The sequence below is a fragment of the Equus asinus genome, chromosome 1 (assembly GCF_041296235.1).
Source record: "Equus asinus isolate D_3611 breed Donkey chromosome 1, EquAss-T2T_v2, whole genome shotgun sequence".
Classification (NCBI taxonomy): Eukaryota; Metazoa; Chordata; class Mammalia; order Perissodactyla; family Equidae; genus Equus; species Equus asinus.
Window position 1 is genome coordinate 181522064 of NC_091790.1, and position 20186 is coordinate 181542249.

Genomic DNA, 20186 nt, shown 5'->3' on the forward strand with positions numbered 1-20186 from the left:
GCAATTACTATGAAAAACTACCAGAGAAGTCTTGAAATATTCACAAAATTTTACACAAATAATTGTTTTTCATATAGGAATAACACACTCTTCTTCATATACACACGAATGTACAAAAACACATTCCTCGAGGAAATAGTATTTCCTTGGCACACTACGGCTTTTACAGCAGGAGTTAAATACCAGCAGAAGTGCCAACTGGAAAGAGTTTTCCCTGGCGTTAAAACTGGAACGAAACAACTCTCAACATTTGCAAAACATTCCTTTATTATTAGAAATAAATTATTTGTATAAAAAATCGCATGCGTCAACCATTGCATTTATTTTTAGCACAACCCAGGGCTTCAATCCGGTCAGCCATTACAAGAAACAGACTCAATGTCTTATACAAGTTGAACAATGTGGGACAGGAACGGGAGTTCTCACAATCACAGAAAAATACTTACAAGAATAACATCACACATGGTTTATTTCAACAGCATTTTTTTTTCACGAGCTAACATTAGTTTTCCTTTTGTGATTTTTTTTTTACTGGTCTTGAGTAAGCAACACTTTAGCTTGACACTCATTGATTGTATTGTATGGAACGGGTTTCTTCACTCCTTGTTATTGATACTTTTGGTGCGTGGCTACTTTTGTTCCTTACAAGATTGACTATTGATTTGATTGACTGTAGTCTACAGAGATCTCCAGGAGTGAGTGTTGGCGGTGTCATGTTCACTGTTTAAGATCCTATACCAGATTTCTTCATATTGTATCATTTCCCTGTTTCAGATTGAATGATTGCTGTAGCTGATATATGTTGTCTTGGTAGAGGAAGCTGTTAAGACAAATTAAGACAAATTAATAGTATACAATATTAAATTATTTTGTTAAAAAGATATTAAGATTCTAATCCTGTAATGGCTATATTTATATTCCATTTTTATAACATTATTTATTATTTTTTAAACCATGTAGTAGGAATTCAATGATCGTAGAAATAAAAATGCAATTGCAATTTTAATCTGTAAAGCCACTAGTCTCATTTGTAGTATAGATATTTAGCAGAAAATTAAAAATGTCAAAGTTCTAATCTTTAATAGATTTGGATGAAATTCAATTTAAATGTATATTTTGATTAACAAAGATTTACAATATGAAAAATGAAAGAATAGATAAATTATTTATTCTGCAAAATACAAAAAATATTTTTTTACAACACAAGTTAGAGACTTCAATTCTTTGAGTCTGATATGGTGACAAAAAAATATCAAGTACATAGAATATTTGTAAATATATATATTGCCAATATATATTTACGGTCTGGTTTCATCCGAAGGTTATAAATGGAGATGTTTAAAAAAATAAATAAAGACTCAAAGAAGGAAATGAATATTTAATTGTTCTGGTACCAACTTACTATGAAGTAAAATATATTATTGTAGGATTATTAGAAAGATATGAATAACAAAATAATCCAAGACAAATTTATACTCATGCTTAAATTTCCAAAGAATATAAATCTAAATCCAAATAATTTATTTGGCTCTTTGAAAGATGGGAAGGAATAAATCTCTGTTCTAAAAATCAAATGTGATGTCCTATTTTTCAGTACAATTCTGGAATGAATAATCACAAAAAGAAAGATATGACAAAAAAGCAAAACGTGTATGCATTTCACTACATAAATCCAATTCAGGATGAAACAGATTTTTAGAGAATAATTTAGTTTTCAAATGTTGAATAAAGAAATTGTAAAGCCCCTCCTCTGAAATAATTGACAATCAGACTCATTCCATTTTAGTGTACATCAACAGTGGTAATTGACCAGACAAGTTCTTACTGGAGACAGAGACCATACAAAGTTCACAATCACTAAAATTAATGTAGATGGCCCAAGGAAGTGCTAATTGTAGAAGTTTTAGCTATTTTTTATTTCATTGACTATTATGAGCTTCATGCCAAAAATAGGTGACATATGCGCTTATCTACATTGCTCTCAATTCTCCTAGGTTATTATTGTAGCACAGAGGAAATGGAGTAGATTTTAGACCTGCTTTTAAATTACATTCTGTTCACTACAAAATGAATGAAAAATGGTCATTGAATCAGGCCACTAGGATTCAGTTTCATCACTGGCCCAAAATCCACAGCATTGGGTTTTTGTGAGGATAGAGGCAGAGTAGATTTGTCAGGGAATGGATGTTGTCTAGGAGAATCAATATGGAATCCTACTTTTCTGCTTATGCCTTCCAAAAGTAGGATGTCTGTTATATTTCGTTTGATGTGAAGTGAAGCACAATGATTTTTATGCTCATTTACTTTTATTTTTTAATTTTTATTTCTAATTTATATAATGCTCTCATATGCCTCCGAATTTCCTCTAAGAGAATAAAATCTGTACTTCAACTACCTTTTAGAAGAACTTTCATATAATTTTTGTATACAAGATGAAGAAAAATTATCATAAGAATTAGAAAAACAACCCTTAAAAAGGTTATTCAACTTCCTACCCTATTCAATAATAACTAAAAATGTAGGAAATATTTATCAAATTTGTAGATAGCTAGAGAGAAAAAGTAAAGTTGAAATAGAGGAACAAGAGTCAAAAAGACCTTGAAGAAGATGGTATTCAGATGGTAATTCAACAGAAGGCGATTTGGATCAGACCATATTCAAGGGTCATTCAAACTTTAAGACTCTATAGCTAAGCAAAGATTCATACTTGATTTTTGAATTCTTAGACATGATCTCCAGGGAAAAAGATGGTAGAATTCTATTGAGAATTGAGACTTTAAAATGAGACTTCACAAAAGGAAAATAATCTTAATTTTTCTAAGGGTTAGAAAAGGGAGTTTTAGGCGCTGGAAACCAATGACTTAGTCAACATGAGAACAATGGTATGGGACAAACTTTGTGAATGTGAATGGTAGATATCTTGCAAGAATCCTCATCCCAGAAGTATTACAGCGCAGAATGGATCAGAGAGGTACAAATGGGGAGAGTTTTTAACGGTAGTAATGAATATGCTTATGTGAAAATCAGTTTTTGAATAGAGTAACAATGAATTTCCTGTGCACACCACACTGCATTCATTAGCTAGAGAAAGCAGATCTACCTTCAACGGCAGCTATTTTCATAAATTATTCATGAACATAGCTTAAGGAATATCATGTTACAGAATTTGTTAACTGGGTACAGTTGATAAAATTCATATATATCAACTTTGTTTCTAACTCCCTTCTTACACTTTTATGAAACAACACTTGACCTTTTTTTGTGTGACATGTAGTATTCTGCAAATTCAGTAATTAATGTGGACTCATTGGTCTCCCACCCAGCTTCACATTACTTATATCTATTCTGTGTAGCTTTTTAAGCTTTACAGCCTTAAATATGTGACCAGAATTTCTGGCATTAAGGAGTCATCTTTAAGGTGAAGTTTCTTTTTTTTTTTTTAAAGGTTTATGTGGGTTTTTTGGGGGGTTTTTGTTTGTTTGTTTTTTGCAAGGAAAGATTCACCCTGAGCTAACATCCAGTGCCAATCTTCCTCTTGTTTTTTTTCTTCCCCAAAGCCCCAGCACATGGTTGTATATGCTACTTGTAAGTTGTTCTAGTTCTTCTATGTGAGCCACCACCACAGCATGGCAACTGCCAGACAGGTGGTGTGGTTCTGTGACCTGGAAGTGAAGCTGGGCACTGAAGTGGTGAGTGCTGAACTTTAATCACTAGGCCATCAGGGCTGCTCAAGATGAAGTTGCTAAGTATGATGAATCTGTAGAGCTCCATGACCAAGAGGGAAAAGCAGTGCATGTATATCATAAATACACAGTTAATCGGGCAGAAAAAATAAACCCAACAATAGAATAGTAGCTATAATTATCAAAATCCTCCATATCAAAAAAAAATGAAGGGGCCAGCATGGTGGAGCAGTGGTTAAGTGCGCATGTTCTGCTTTGGCCGCCCAGGGTCCACCGGTTCGGATCCCGGCTGTGGACATGGCACCGCTTGGCAAGCCATGCTGTGGTAGGCGTCCCACATATAAAGCAGAGGAAGATGGGCACGGATGTTAGCTCAGGGCTAATCTTCCTCAAAAAAAAAAATTAAGAAGGAAAGCGGGATACTAAAACAATAGTTTTTGATTTTTAAGCCTTCTCTTTTCTGTTAACCACAGACCAATCTATATTTTCATGGGAGTAGTGATACTTTTACCTTTATACAGTGAATTGTAGTTTACAAAACACTTTCCTGTATGTCCTTGTCACTTCATTGTGGTGATGGTGATCTATCAAAAGTCTGGTAGCAGAAAGTGTGAGAATGCAGCAACATGGATACCATCCCAGTGGATTAACCAGCTCTGGATTCATTGAGAATAGACTCCACCCATTTTGAGAGGAAGTGTTTTAAATCTGAGGAGGCCAGTACTAGTTACAGACAGTTGAATGGCAAAGGCTTTTCCAGTATTCAATTATACTTCTAAAGACATGACATTTTTAGAAGAAAAATATTTCACTTAAGTTATTCAAGTTATTGATACTTCTAGAGAGTTTGTGATTTTAGAAGACTTTTGACTCAAAACCACTGGTACGTGGAGCATAGGTAATAGGAACGCAAGGAGTCCATGATTCTAGTCGTGTATATGAATAAAGGTTGACAATGGTTACCTGGAGTGGGATTGTGGAAGGATGTGTCAAGATGTCATACACTTTCTCTCCTGAGTGTGTAAACTCTAATCACTCTATCTGGGCTCAATACTCAAATCCAAACTACTCCTGTAAAAGACGAATAACTAAAATCTCCAAAGTATGATTTAACATTCTTTCAGGTAGTATTGACTTTCTCAATTCACCTTTTTAACTTTCTTTTTCCTTCTAAAAGCAGGCATCCAAATTCTCCAGAATAGTATAGGCTTATGCTCTATACAGCCTCACATGTGTGATCTTTCATTCTTATTTCAGAGAAAATAGGGAAATGCACGCATACTATGAATCCCATGCCAACATCCAGAAAATAATAGAAGGAAACAGAAAATGTATGAGACTTATTTCTATAATATGCGATTAGTCTTGATCAATACTGGAAATTATCCTCTTCGGGGAACCTATTTACTTTTTAAAGGAGTGGGAAAATTTTGCTCATTTTTTCACCACGTTCCAGAGATGAGACTGGGATGACTGGTATTTATTTCACTGTACGTTTGGTTGCTTCCATTTGCAACCATATTATATAAAGCTTTATGGATTGCTGCTAGAAAATAAGCACAACTACAGACTCTGGTGCATCATACTGAGAAGTGCCAGTGTTCAAAGTGTATCATTGGCCAACTGCAGTTTATTGGCATCCTACAATAGACTTTAACTTCCTGCACTGAAGCTTTCAAGGCAGAAAAATACAGATAAAATTCTGCCCTCAAATTACAAGCATTTTACTCTGATGCCTTTGATAGTAGTTACAGTACATCTGTTGCTAAGAGCCCAAATAGGTCCATTATTGGTAAATTGCTTACCTATAATCAGAGATGATTATAATGATTTGTTACCAAAACCCATCCTTACCGTGGTCTCTCTTGCAGTTTCTCAAGGTTTCATGTTTGCAGAAAGGTGAATACGTGGGGAGTGTTTGTGGAATTCTTAAAAGACTTCTTTCTCTACTAAGTGACTAAATTTTCTATTAGCGAGCTGAAGGTAATCTTCCTAGAGAATCTGGCCAATAATTCCATGTAAAGCTGACAGTAATTGAAGCGAATAAGTTTAATTAATCAATACTTATCTTCTGAGGATATTTCTGCATATAGAGCATTAGAGGAGACAATGTTCATCTGGAAATCTTGAGGGAAGGGTAGGTTTGTGAATTCAGTGAAGACTATAAGTTGTTACAATAATTAAATCAGATAAAATCAACTCTTAATCTTCCCTGTATTTTGTGTCAAAAGTAGAGAGATTAGGGGATATAGCCTGCTGGAGGAATCTGAGAGGAAGAGAGTATTTTTGCATAGGGTTTTATCTTTAATTATTAAATACCTATGTTGCATTCCCAAGAGACAGGAAAACACTCTAATCCAAGGATGTCAGCTTTTATTTCTTTTTGATCCATTTACAGAACATAGTAATGTAAAGGTTGTATTTTTTTTTGTACTGCATTCAGCTTTCCAGTGTCTTACAATACAAACCTTCAATCTATTTGTGATTCTTCCATAGATACCAAGATGGACTGAACAGATCAGTTAAACTCTACTGGATTAGCTTGGTACCAGTGTATCATTATCATGTGCTTCTTCAGGGGTAGAGTGTAAAGAAGAGGAAGATAGGTGAGGAAAGGAAAAGTGGAGTGGTGGTTGTGGAAACGATTCTGTCTTCAGGGTCATGAGGCTTTCAGAGAAGAGCTCTAATTATCATAATAAATCCAAGAAAGGAAATCAAGGGAAGCCAAAGAAGTGGGCTGCTTGGAGGAAATGAGTATTAACTATTACATAAGCTAACATGCTAGTTAACCAGTTTTCTCATTCCCCTGTATACTCAAATAACACATCATTTATTTGTGTAAGATCTTCAGTAGTATGTTCCATAAAGATTAACTAACGATTCATTCTGTAAAGAGCAACCAATAATGAAGATTGGAAAATAGTTCCTAAGCAGTAAAAGATGATTTTATAAATGGAAGATAGTTCCAAGCTTCAAGCTCTGTAATCCTTCAAAAGAGACCTGAGTGTCACACTTTGTAAGAGATTTTGTGTGCATGTTTTTCCTCCAGAGAAGAGCCACTGGCCTTGGAATCATTTGGTTTTAACCACATGGTTCTAACTGCCATGATGGTCTCACAGTGTGCGAGTACCACCATGCCCCTGGAACCATGTAGCACAGTCCCCAAGACTAGTAGAAGAATGTTCAACGTACATCTATTAGGAAGTGCTCCCGCTCTTGACCATCGGAAAGTCTACAGAAGACTTACTGTTGGTTTCAAGACTCTCACAGAGTTCACTTTTCACCTCGCCATTTGGTCTGTCATTTCCTTTTTGGATCAGTTTGCTTTGCATGGTGGCAGCTGCCACCACAGCCTTGAAGCTCCTCTTGCGTTTTTGAACGTTCTGCTCTGGATGAAAAATTATAATATAAACCTTGGGCATATAGAGCATGCCCAGAGACACCGAAGCACTTAAACTCATGGAGACAGTAAGTGTTGTTGTCTGGATGTACATCTGAGGGGAGGAAAAACAAGAAGAATCAATATTGGTAAGCTTGATCTAAGATAAAGCAAACAACTTAAGCATTTCCTGAAATTATTGCAGCTTCTCTGCTAAAAGTGCATGAGAAGGTACTTATTGCAATTGCCCTTAATTATAGTAAGCATTCTTTTATCCCCACCTGCAAATGTGGGTAAGTTTGTATTGTTTATCAAGCCCAATTCCTTAAAACAAACAGACAAACAAACAGCCAAGCTGATGGGGCTTAGTTTCTCTTTTAGATTACAATTAACCACATGTAAGGATGGGAGCATAACCAGTCTGGCAAAAGACTAACGTTTATGCCATATAGCCCTTCTTCAGGGAGGTATCACAGGGTCAAGTGTTATTCTTTTAACAATAACTTTAACCTAGAAAGTAAATTATATATAGTGGAAATAAAGAGCGGGAGTGAAATATTCCAGAACCTCACTATTGCACACCATTGCTTGAATAATGCTATTTACATCTTCACATGATTACTTAATTCCAGCTGCCAAACCTGATAAATCACAAACATGCCAAAAGGGCTTGATTTTTTTTTTTTAACAGCCCCTCTAAAGAACATTTCCAGAGGGATTCTCAGTGACTGCATCATGTCAAAATATGTAAGACCTCCTCCCTCCAAGATTTAACTGTGCTTTCCTGGGATAGGGTCCTAGCATCCGCATTTTGAAAATTCTCCCAGTGTGCTCGTTCCTTATCCTTATTCCACTGAAACTGACTGCTCTGGTACTTACAAAGAGAGTCTCTTTGGAAGATTTTTCTTCCTACAATCTAAAGGTTATTAAGCTAAAAAAAGCCAAACCTAAAATCGCTGCTCTTGGCTTTTTCCTTACGCTATGAAAACAGACAAGGCAGTATTTTCATCTTTCTTCCCCCCAGCATTATTATTATTGAAAAATACAAATTGTATATATTTAAGGTGTACAGCTTGATGTTTTGATAAACATAAGTATTGTGAAATAATCATTGCAATCAAGTTAACATATCTGTCACCTCACATTGTTACCATTTTGTTTCATTTTCATTTTTTTGTGATGAGGAACACTTAAGATTTACCTTTTTTGAAAATTTGAAGTATACAATACAGTATTGTTAACTATAGTCACCGTGCTGTATATTAGATCGCCAGAACTGATGCAACTTGCGTAACTGAAACTTTGTACCTTTTGACCAACAGCTCCGTGTTTCCCCTTTCCTTGCCCCTGGTCACCACTGTTCTACTCTCTGTTTCTGTGAATCTTGACTATTTTAGATTCCACATATAAGCAAGATCATGCAATATCTGTCTCTGTGTCTGGCTGATTTCACTTAGCATAATGTCCTCAGGTTCATCCATGTTGTCACAAATGGCAAGATTTCCTTCTTTTCTTAGGGTGCATAATATTCCATTGAAGGTATATATCACATCTTCAAAAAACCTTTGATCTAGTTCCATTTTTCATGTCCTGAGCCTAAAATGTAATTTCCTCAAACAACCTGAAAGACTGAGGCCACAAAGAAGCTGTGTTTTAAGATTGTGAAGAGATCTCCTTTATCATATCTATGATCCTCATTAACATCTATTCACTCTAACAACACCTCTGAAAATATAAAGTTGTCACATTGTATCTGGCAATCCCAAGACCCAAATTAATTGTGTCCTTTTAATAAAGGATCTAAAAACATTCACCTTCAAGGGTAAATACCTGAATCAGCACCAGGGTTGCCTTTTCCTAGGGAAAAAAGCTTTTTCCTAGGGGAAACGGTTTCTCTTAACAGATGGCAAAGCCCTGAGGAAAAGAACTGTCCAAACCACAAGGAGAATGTCAGGCACTAGGAAAGAGGCTGTCTCTGTGAAGTCATGCCGTGGAAGTTGCTGAGTTTACTGTTGTATTCATTTACCACTAAGGCTGCCTTTTCCATAAGACCTTATTGTGAGTATGGGAATACCCTTCAACAAGGTAATATACAATTTGGTTTGTTTCAAAGTTCATCTCCTCCAGGAAGTCCACGATAAACCTTATCTTAATTATAATGTTCTTTACTTTACTCATAAGCGCTAAGGTATTGAAAAACAAATACAATGGAGCACTTACTAATGTGTAACTATGTGATTATAATTGTTTATATGAACTTTGTAGTCAGTTGTATGAAATCCACAAGTAGGGTATAAATGTCCTTAGAGCTGTAACCTACATTTTTTCTTATATACCTCTAAGAAATCATGCAAGAGTCTAGAAACAATAATCACTCAGAAGCTGCTTGTTATTTTTAGGTATATGAAGATCTTTGGGAAGATCTGATTTAGACAAATCATAAAGAAATATGCTTTCCACAGTTTTCCACTCTGTCGAATGGACATCAGTAATGGCTATGATGCAGGGCTGACAATATTTTAAGTAAGAAACACAAAGTGATGAGGTATGAATCCAGACTCTAGGTTGAGCTCATGAGTATTGGGCTCATGAATGCCAGCCTCAATAGAGGCATCATTCAAATACACCCCTCAGCAAAGTGATAAATTACTACATGTCCTGACCTTTCTTGCAACCTGCCAATAAGTTAAATCTGAGAGAACTAAGGATCTACCAAAATTAAGAGGGTCTTGATGAAGTGTGGATATGTGCCTTAAATCTTATAAATCCCCCTAAGCTTTGCCACCTACTTTTAAGCAACTTATTATTGTGAATACTCATAAACTTCTCATGTGTTGGTTAATCCTCTCTGAATTCCTACTTATTTGCCATCTAGCATTGCTGCAGAAAATCTATTCAGAAAATGGGCTGCAGAGTATGGACATAAAGATAAGGAAAGGATACAGCCAAATGCAAACTGCACATGTAACTGTTCCAAAGCCACTCAAATAGGTAACCATCAGTTTTGTCCCAGTCAGACCCTGCCAAGTCAATTTAGCTTAAAAATAAACAAACAATAAACAAACAGAAAACCTCCAGAGGTCAAACAGCCATGAAATGATGGGAACACTGACATTATTAGTTGAATTATTTTTAATGTCTTAATCCGTTGGTCTTGCTAAAATGTATAGCACTAGTTCAAATAATACATAACACCTTTCTATTTTGAAAATCTTATAAATTTCCTCTGCTACCATAAATATAAATGATACTTTTCTTCCCTTATTCAGAATAATTTCTGTAATATATAGTAAATTTAGTCTTGCTAAATATTAGGCATGAAGAAGATTCTGGAATGCTAGTTTCCACATTAAATACACTACGCAGTCTATGCTTTTGGCAGATCAACTCAACAGAAGATATAGTAAACATAGATATTAGGATTAAACAGTACTATGCTTATGTTCCAAGCTCTCCATTAGACACTATGCTTTCAGATTACACCAAAATGCTCTCCTTACTTGTGCGTTCTCTTAAAACAGCTTCTGGAAACTTTTGATGTGAATTTAATAGAGGAAAAGCATCTATACAAAATCATACCCCAAAATCCAAAAACTTAGAGTGGACTTGCTTTAGTTATAGGACCTTGCACTGTGAGTACACTGAGTTTTTTAACTTAATCTTTGAATATTTAATGGAATGAAAAAGTCTTATATATCATAACCCCAATGAAAGCAACAATAGCAAAACAAGCAAAAAAATAAAAATTCCACTTACTCGCACTCTAGAGAGACTGAATCTTTAGCATCATAGATTATAAGATTCTGAATATCTCCCATATTTAAGAAGAAATGGAGAGATTATAGTAAAAGATTGAAAATGAGCATTTGATTAAAAAAACTCACAGCTTTTTGTATACCTATAGAAAGTTCTAATTATTTGAGCCATGTAATAAAGGCATACCACCACTTACCTTTTTTTTTTTTTTTTACGATAAAGAAGTTTACAGAGAAATCTGGAGTTCCCTTGTGGGTAGTAAAAGCCCCAAGCTGACCCACCAAGCAATAATCCAAACTCTAATAAAACTTCCCTAGCAACTGGACAGCTGTGTGATCTTATTTTCCTCTCTGACCTTGAATTTCTTATCTATCAAATGGGGAGAAATAATATCTTTCTCATAGAAGGGTTATGTGGTGGAATGACGCAATTGTTATAAAATGTCTCAAAGGTACAACATAGTAGTAGCTCAACAAAGATTATTTGCCCAACAACTTTGAATCTAAAAGGATGTTAACAAAGCATCCTTCTAGGTATCCAAAGCAGTCAGTGTTGTTTCATGAATAGCTGATGGCCATGCTCTAACTATACGATGTCAAGGAAAAGGCTTTTGTAATCTGACTTCAAAGTAGGCAGAACAAAATTTTGCCCAAAAGTCAACTCTATTTGCTGATGTCAAGGCCATATTATATTACTGTCTGTGCTACAGTCCTAAAATAACACTCTGCCTCTCTATATCAGTTATAGCTCGCCAGAATGCAGGAAGGAGCTATGTTAACTCCCTATAACCAACAAAAACCCATTGAGAGATGCCAACAATGGCAGTGGATATGTTAATGTAACCTCCTTTTTTTCCCAGCCTTGTTTTATGCCCCACCTTCTGCCCCCTGTCACTCCCAAATATTAATACCCGGAGGAAGGGGAGTATCTTTTCTATTACATCCACTGACAGCCTGTCACTTCATGGACATTTTGAACCTGAAGCAGTCAGAAGCACTGAAGCAGATTTAAACAATCTCTGGATAAGCCAGGGAGGAGCTGGCAGAATGGAGCATACTAACAGGACATCTTTTCTGAGACCCATTACAGCTCCCTCTTGGTTCTCCAAAAGGGCCATTTGTGCACATCCAGGGTCTACTGAATGGAGGTCATGGCCTGGAATCATTAAAGACTCCAGGAAGAGTGGGGAGGGAGGAGATTATATTACTCTAGGAGAAAGGTCAGTCTTTTACTTTTAACCAGCTATCAGCACACAGAACTCCATAGATTCTGATATCCAACATGGTGAGTTTTTAACCCTTTAGCAACTAAGGTAACCTATTATGAGACCTAACACCCAAGGCAGTTTGTGCCATGTGATAAGAAACAAAGTCATTATTATTATTATTTCTCCCCAAAGCCCCAGCACATAGTTGTATACCCTAATTGCAAGTCATTCTAGTTCTTCTGTGTGGGATGCCACCACAGCATGGCTTGATGAGTGGCGTGTAGGTCCATGCCCAGGATCTGAAACAGCAAACCCTGGGCCGCTGAAGCAGAGTGTGTGAACTTAACCACTCACCAACGGGGCCAGGCCCAACAAATTCATTATTTATTCCTGAATATTTCTGCCTTGCCCTGGATAGTTTAATCTCACTTTTTGCTATAGTCAGCCAGCTTCTATTTGGCTGCTTTGCACATAGCCTGATCAGTGGGAAAGCTATGTTAACACTTAAAGCCTGCCTTTCTCTGCTACTGTATCTATTTCCTCATCTGTGTGTCCGCCAAAGTGGCACCCGCATCCCAAAATGGATTTTATTCTGCTTTTCAGCAAGGCTTCAGCCAATGGACTTCAAAATCACACTGATTGCGAGAAGTGATTGAAAATTTTTTTAACAATAGGGAAATTTACAGAGAAACTCTGGCGTTGCCTTGTGAGTGGTAAAAGCCCCAAATCAACCCACCATGCAATAATCCAAACTCTAATAGTACTCCTCTGGCAACTCGGCACAGCAAACACCAGAGGCAAGAACCAGCTCTTTTGGCTGAGCCTGGACACTGATGAACCATCACTAATATCAAATATTTTACCATCATTTCAGTTTCATTTAGTCCAAATACCTTGCTAGTTTCTCCTTCTCTGTCAATTCTAAGGGATCTTCCTCATCTCTCTAACATCTTTACATTGAAATAATTCAGACCTCAGTCCTTAGACATACATGTATGTATCATCTATCATCTATCTATCTATCTATCTGTTATCTATCTATGATCTATCCACATTGCTTTCTTGACCATCACATTTGGAATCACGGCCTTAGAGCAGGACCAGGTTCCTGGATGTGCTACCTGTACACAGTTCCCTTCACTCAGAAGGACGTTACACTTGGTTTAACTCTCTGCTCTCACTGCTTTAAAATTCTTATGAATTTTTGCACAAGTCGGCCTGCATTTTCATATATTACCGGACCCCACAAATTATGTATGTATTCTCACCTGAAAAATCATTCACATGCTGACAAATTCCAGGCTTCCCTCAGGAAATTCAATTGCCATCTGGGTAGCTCATCCTGGATGTCTGATGCATACCTAAAACTGACAAGCATCTGAATCCCATCTTCATTCTTGAACCTATTCTTCCAGTGGTCTTCCTTGTCAAGTTAATTCTATCTTTCCAGTTTTTGGGACAAAAATCTTAAAATTGTCCTTGACCCCTCTCTTATCCTCTTACTCTATCTATGAAGAACCTTGTTGATTCTACCTTCAATATTTGCTCACACAGGTCATTTTCCATTACCACTACTGGAACTATATTGGTTCTAGCCAACATCATCTCTAATTCAGATTATTGCTATAGCTATCATTCTGATTTCTCTTCTTCTGCCCTTGCTCTCTTCTGTTTGATCATCTGATTGATCTTAATACAGCAGCTAGAATAATGCCATTATTCATAAATCGAGTTAAGTCATTCCTACTCTACAATGACTCCTCATTGATGGTATCCCTACAATGTCCCGCAAGGTCCTCCGATGTGATCTGGCTTTACTCTATCCCTCATTCCTTCTCTTCCCACCATACTGGTCTCATGGCTGACCCTCTAACATACCAAGCATGCTTCTGCTTTGGGGCTTTTACATTTGAAGGCTTGCTTCTTCACTTCCTTCATGTCTTTCCTGAACTGTTCTTTCTCAGAGAAAAATAGACAGATCTTTCCTAAACACACCATTAAATATTATAACCCACACTCCTCCACCAGCATTCCCAGCTTTATTTCACTCCTCAACATCTAACATTTTCTAGCATAAAAGTCTATCTATTTTACTAATATAATTTGTGTATTGTCTATTTCCCTCAACTAGAATAAAAATTCCATGACTATTGGGATTTTTACCTGTTTTGTTCACTGCTATAAACTCAACACCTAGAACATTGCCTGGACTACACACATTTCTATATTTTTTGAAGTGGTGTGGGTGCCTACTCTTGAATCTGGCATTTAAAGAAAATAATCCATGTAGTTTAAAGAGGGAAACAACAAATCTGATTCTGAAGCTAGAAAATAGGAAATCTGAGGGCCCCATTCCCTCTCAAATCAATATCTAGGTTGGGACAGAAACTCTCAGATAGATAAACATGATGCTTTTTTAAACTGTAAATATCACAGTAATGAGGCATTTCACTCTAATTTAGCAAAAGACTGTGTAAATTAAAACTCAATGGTCTCCACTTTGGGGATATGAGAGCTTTGAGCTCGACCCTGGATCCTTCTCCCATTTAAGAACTATCTAACTGAGGGTATTGCACTTGCACTATTTATAAGCTTCCATAGACTTACAGGATTTAAGGAGACAACATATGTAAAATATTGGCATTGAATCTGGCATATAATAATCAATAAATTATAGCTATTATTGTCATTACTTAACCTTGATCCTGTTCTCTATTCATCTTCCTCCACTCTTCACAATAAAGACTTAACAGTACTGCTCTCTCAAAATCCGCCTCAGGTATTTTAGCCTTTTTTAGTAGGAGCACACACACACACAAATATAGACATAAAATTTGTTCATAAGGAAATATATTTTATGCTGTGGGAAACTCTAGGGTCAGCATATTCAAAGAACCATAGTCTAGTTTCTGAGAAAAAAAATCACTGTCCTGAGTGTTGTGTTTCTCTTAACAGGTAGAAATCATGGTGGTGTTGACCCATCCACAAGTCAAAGACATTATACTGTGTTTTTATTTGTGGAGATAGAGATGGGTTTGCTCTGATCCATTTGCAGACTCTCATCACACGCCCTTTTGGTCAGGACGCATGTTAGCAAAGTGAGGAGTCAAATCACAGGGTGAATCCTATGGATGCACAACTGGGCTGATTCACATGTAAGGTCTGAATCCCTGATCCCTAACTTTGGACTTATTGGGAATGGTGGGAATCAGATGCAGAGAATAATAAAGCATCAACCAACAAGTCGAATATCAGCTTTGATAATAGCAGGAAAGGACAAGTGTAAAGAAGCTCCAGATCCTCTAAAGAAGGAAGAACAAATATTGGATTTATAATGAGTGTTTATAATTAAATATACATGATATTTAATATTTGGATTAGAAAATAATTTATTTTTTATTAAAGCCTGATAGAAATTTTATAAAGGACATGCTTTAAATTACAGCATTATTAAATAAAATATAGTCTTTAATTTTCAATTATTCCACATAAACATTATTTATAGAAACATAATAAAAATAATTTCTCAAACAATGATGTTGCATTTTCCACTGTGACATATGCAAATGAATACGAGGCATCTACCTGCTGAGTGTTTATTGGTTTCTCCTTTACAGGCATTTTTCTCCATGTTTCCCTCCATGGACTCCTAGCTCCATGCTGCCTTTTAGCCTTTTATCATTTTGCAACAGCATGGTCAGAACTGAGAATAAGAGTGATGGAGATTCCTTTAATTATTATGATATTAACAATAGTTGAGGAGATATCAAAATATAATAAACAGAATATTTACATAAAAAGAACACATAAACAAAAGTCTAAAAATTTTTAGAAAGAAGCAAGGGAGAGGAAACAATTACTGTAAGCACAAAATTTATCTATGAACTATATAATCATATATATATAAATAGGCTTGGCAGCCAGGACAAGAAGAAAATATTGTGACTCCTATAGTTACCATCATCTGGAGATTGAAGTTTTGCTGGAATTTAAAGTTTAGGAGAATTCATTTAGGTTGTATCATTGAAGGAATTTTGGAAACATTATGGAAATGGTTTCATCTATAACTTTGTAAAAGGTACTAAATCCTTGTTCAACTAGATACTGCTTACATAACCCTTTCTAAAGCTGAAAGAATTAGATCAGTACTTAAGCGAAGGGACTTTTGTGGAGGCATAAGCTGTCCTAGAAATACTATTTTTTTCCTGGTGATATTACTTAATTAGGAAACACCAAGAGGAAAGTTGTTATGACCTGAATTGTGTCCACCCCAAAATTCATATGTCAAAGTCTTAACCCTCAGTATGTCAGAATGTGACTGTATTTGGAGACAGGGTCTTTAAAGAGGTAATTAAGTTGAAATGAGGTCTTTAGGGTGTCCCTAATCCAATTTGAGTGGTGTCCTTATAAGAAGAGGAGATTTGGACACGCAGAGCCATACCAGGGATGTGTGTGCCCAGAGGAAAGACCATGTGAGGACAGAAAGAGAAGGTGGCCACCTGAAAACCAATGAGAGAGAAGAAACCCATACTGTCGACACCTTTATCTTTGACTTCTAGCCTCCAGAAGTACGAGAAAATTAATTTATATTGTTTAAGTCACCCAGTCTATGGCACTTTGTTATGGCAGCCCTAGGAGTAGCACAAATGGAGAGTTAATGTCTCTCAAAGATTTCTACAAGTTCTGTGATTATACTTGGTTTGTGCTTAAATATACTAATAGTGTCTCAAAGATTTCTGATGTTGATTAAAGAGGTGAATTTACAATACACCTCTGTACAATAATTACAACCATATACCAGTTATTGAGGATGCGACATCAGCATTATGCCAAACATTTTATGCACATTAACCCTTCGCAATAATCCTTTATGTAGAAATGGGTCTACTTTAGAGAATTTAAATAACATTTTCAAAGTCATATAACTCAGGAAGATAAAGCAGAGATTTAAAGTGAGGTTTGTCTGACTGAAAAGCCTATATCTCTACCACACACCATATGGCTCCCATAGATACACAGAGATGTGAAAGAGGAGGATTCATATGACTTGAATCCTCACCAAATCAGAAAATTAGCCTTTTCTTAATAGAGTGGGGCCAAATTTCTTAAAAATAACAGACTGAGTCAAAGGACCCAAATTAATATTTAATTAAGAATTCAGAGGGGTTTTTTGTTTTAAGACTACTGTTACCAATTATCTACTTTCCTTATAAAAAAATCTCATTGTGGAGCCTAGAGAAGTTTTGACTTTCTTGGAAATCTATCTTGTTGAGCTTGACAGCATCATCTAGCTGGCAATATTGACCTAAAGAGCAGGATAAATTACTCTTTTTAAATGTAGATATCTAGCATTGAGTTTGTACTGCCCAGAACAGAGAAGTACCTGATGGCACCACTGACCGCTAGAAGGGACAGAGATTTCCTACATTCAGAAGACAAATTGCCTGCACATTGTTCCTGCATAGGCACTGCTGCCTCTCCACAGCCCCCAGACAAGCTACTGACAACATAGGAAGCAGACAAACTGTGATTCACAAATACAGATAAACAGACAACCAAGAGTTAGCAAATACTTATGGAGAACCAATACTGTGAAAGAGAAGCATCAAACTCCTCAAAGAAAATAATGAAAACTCAAGAAAACAGATCCTATAGAGTTAATGGAAGAAAACCTTAGAGACAAACACAATTACTATCTTTGAAAAGTTTTGAAAGAATAATGTGTCCAGAAAAATTATCAAATAAATGCCATAGAAATGAACATTTTTATCATTAAAATGAAAACCTCAATAGATGAAGGATTTCTGATTCTGGCTATGAAGAAGTAGCTATAATCAAACCAATTCACCCACTGAAAATACCTATAAAAGAATCATAAAGCTAAAAGAAATAATAATGTTTGGAGGCATCAGAGAAGAACTAAGGCAGCCAAGACTTAGGGGGCCAACATCCTAGAGAGAGAAAAAACTCCCACATTGATATGAGCCCAGCATTCCCCACTGCTTTCATCCATAGAGAATGTGCTGATTCTACGTATGAGTGTTAGAGGGCAGACATCTTTAGATAGGCCCCTGTTGCTCTGTTGAGACTACAGCCACTAGATACTCCCGTTATCATCAGACAGCTTCCAAAGTGATGCAGTTCTGACATTAAATATTCTAATGACCCATCAAGCAGAATACTCTGAATTTTCTTGAAACTCACCCAGCTCTTTACCCCTCCCTCACCTATAAACCAGTGTTAGAGTGCTTTGCAACTCCTATTCCAAAGCAAACTCCTCTATATCTCCAGCCTTTTCTTCCTGCCTCTACCTCCTGGTCTTGGCCGAAACTTCTCTCTTCCTAAAAGTGTTTCCCCTCCAGTCTCTCAAGTGACAGTTGTTTTTATTCTCTTAATCCATCTATCTCAGGAAAGATGACAAGGTCAGGGCATTCCTTACTCCCTTTGTTGCTTTTGGATCATTACTGATTCATCCTTTTCTTCAAATATGCTGTCTTTTAACTATCATAACATTCAACTGTATATCCTAATTCATCCTTGTTCCTGTATCTGCCATCATTTGCTCTCATTCATTAGAGGTTCTGGGCCTAGCATATAGCCTTGTTCCCTATCCCAAGTGATGTGGTTATTTTGGATGAATTCTGCATCCATGTACATGATTGTTCCAGCCCCTTGACCTATCATTTCCTTAACCTTCTCATTTTCAATGATATTGTCCTTTATTCCGTCTCAGCCTCTCACTTTCATGATACCAGCATGGATCTTAAATACTGCTTTCAGTTTCTTGCAATAAATTCTGTAAAATATTTTTGGTTTAATATATTGCTTTTTGGTAAGAGACTGTTTACATTATCTTGTATTTTCCTTTAAGTCATCCCATTTTCCACTTATAATAAATATAGAGTTACGTTCACAGGCTTCAGTGATGTAAGCATTGTTGTCCAGGAGTGACAAGTAGCTCATTTCTTATAACATATATTTCCATATGGAAATGGCTTGCCAGGTAGCCTATTAAGGTACCAGAATTAATGTAAATGAGCACAGGGACCTTTAGCAAAAACCTTGTTATGACTTGCTCCAAGTATTTTAAAATTGGGGCTGTTAACTTTGACCATACTTCACTGTGATAGAATGTGGACTTTTCCAAGTGTGAAAATGCAAGTATTAAATAGTCTAAGGCATATTTTCCTAAATAGTAAAAAAGTAAACCCTGCTATTATCAAAAAAGTATGCGCAGTTATAGTAGCTGTTTTATATATTATAGTGGCAAAATTTTTAATTAAATATTTTATATTCAGAAAATGACTTTATTTCTAGGGTTTTTTGTTAATTACCAATATCACAACAACATTTACTACAGTTTTCACTGCAAAATTCCCGTATCTTATTTAGATTATGGGTTAAACAGACTATTATGGATGACATAAAGACAATTGCCATATGTGCTATTACATGTATAAAATAATATCTCAAAGACCACAAATCAATTATAAACAGAATTTTAGAACATAAACTGTTCTTAAGTTGGAGGACCATCTGGATGATATTATTAAAACTGTGTTCTTAGGAGTAGGAGTAGAGAATTATGTGGGCAAATTATTCCATTGGTACATCTGATAGACTGAGTTCCAAGTATGTTCAAACTATTGGTGCTTCAGTCTTCGGAATAATTACACCTAAGTGAAACCTCTAATTGCCATGGAGAAAAAAGTTTTGATTACTCTTTCTTTTAATACTAGGGAAAAAATCGGTCATGTACCTTTTTTACTTTTATTATTTTTACCAAGCAACTTTAGGTGAAAAATTGTAAATATAGTAGCTTACCAAGGAGAAAATTATGGGAAATAACCAGATATTTTTATTTGGGATCAAAATCAAAAAGTGTATCAAAAAGTGTGCTCCTCTTTCCACTTTATGGAATTGTTTCTGGGGAAAGCCTGATCAGTCAGGGACTACTCTGACTAGAAGTAGTGTGGCCATTTAGTTTCCAACAAATACAATGTGTACAAAAATGACAAATGTCATAAAAGTTGTTTACAGAATTTATTACAAGAAATCAAGAAGTGTGTGTACTTTCGCCACAAATTCTATCCCCTTCTTGCTGACTGGGCATTTATGACAACAAGGTGCTAGAGGATGGCAAAACAATAGGATGGGGGAA

The 20186-nt window shown here is 36.0% G+C and overlaps 1 protein-coding gene across 2 annotated transcripts in view; it reads right to left on the reverse strand.

Annotated features, from left to right (window-relative positions):
* Positions 1 to 244: 244 nt before the first annotated feature.
* The window catches only part of GRM8 (glutamate metabotropic receptor 8), a 720262-nt gene continuing 700320 nt past the window's right edge, over positions 245 to 20186 (reverse strand). Inside the window, exons 10-11 of one of the 2 annotated variants that reach the window (XM_044755640.2) lie at positions 6876 to 7177; positions 245 to 820 (exon numbers count right to left, since the gene is read on the reverse strand). In XM_044755640.2, the coding sequence (XP_044611575.1) occupies positions 6881 to 7177 (297 nt within the window). In that variant the 3' untranslated portion in view covers positions 245 to 820; positions 6876 to 6880. The remainder of the gene's footprint in view (positions 821 to 6875; positions 7178 to 20186) is intronic. The other variant, XM_044755579.2, reaches the window with a different exon arrangement.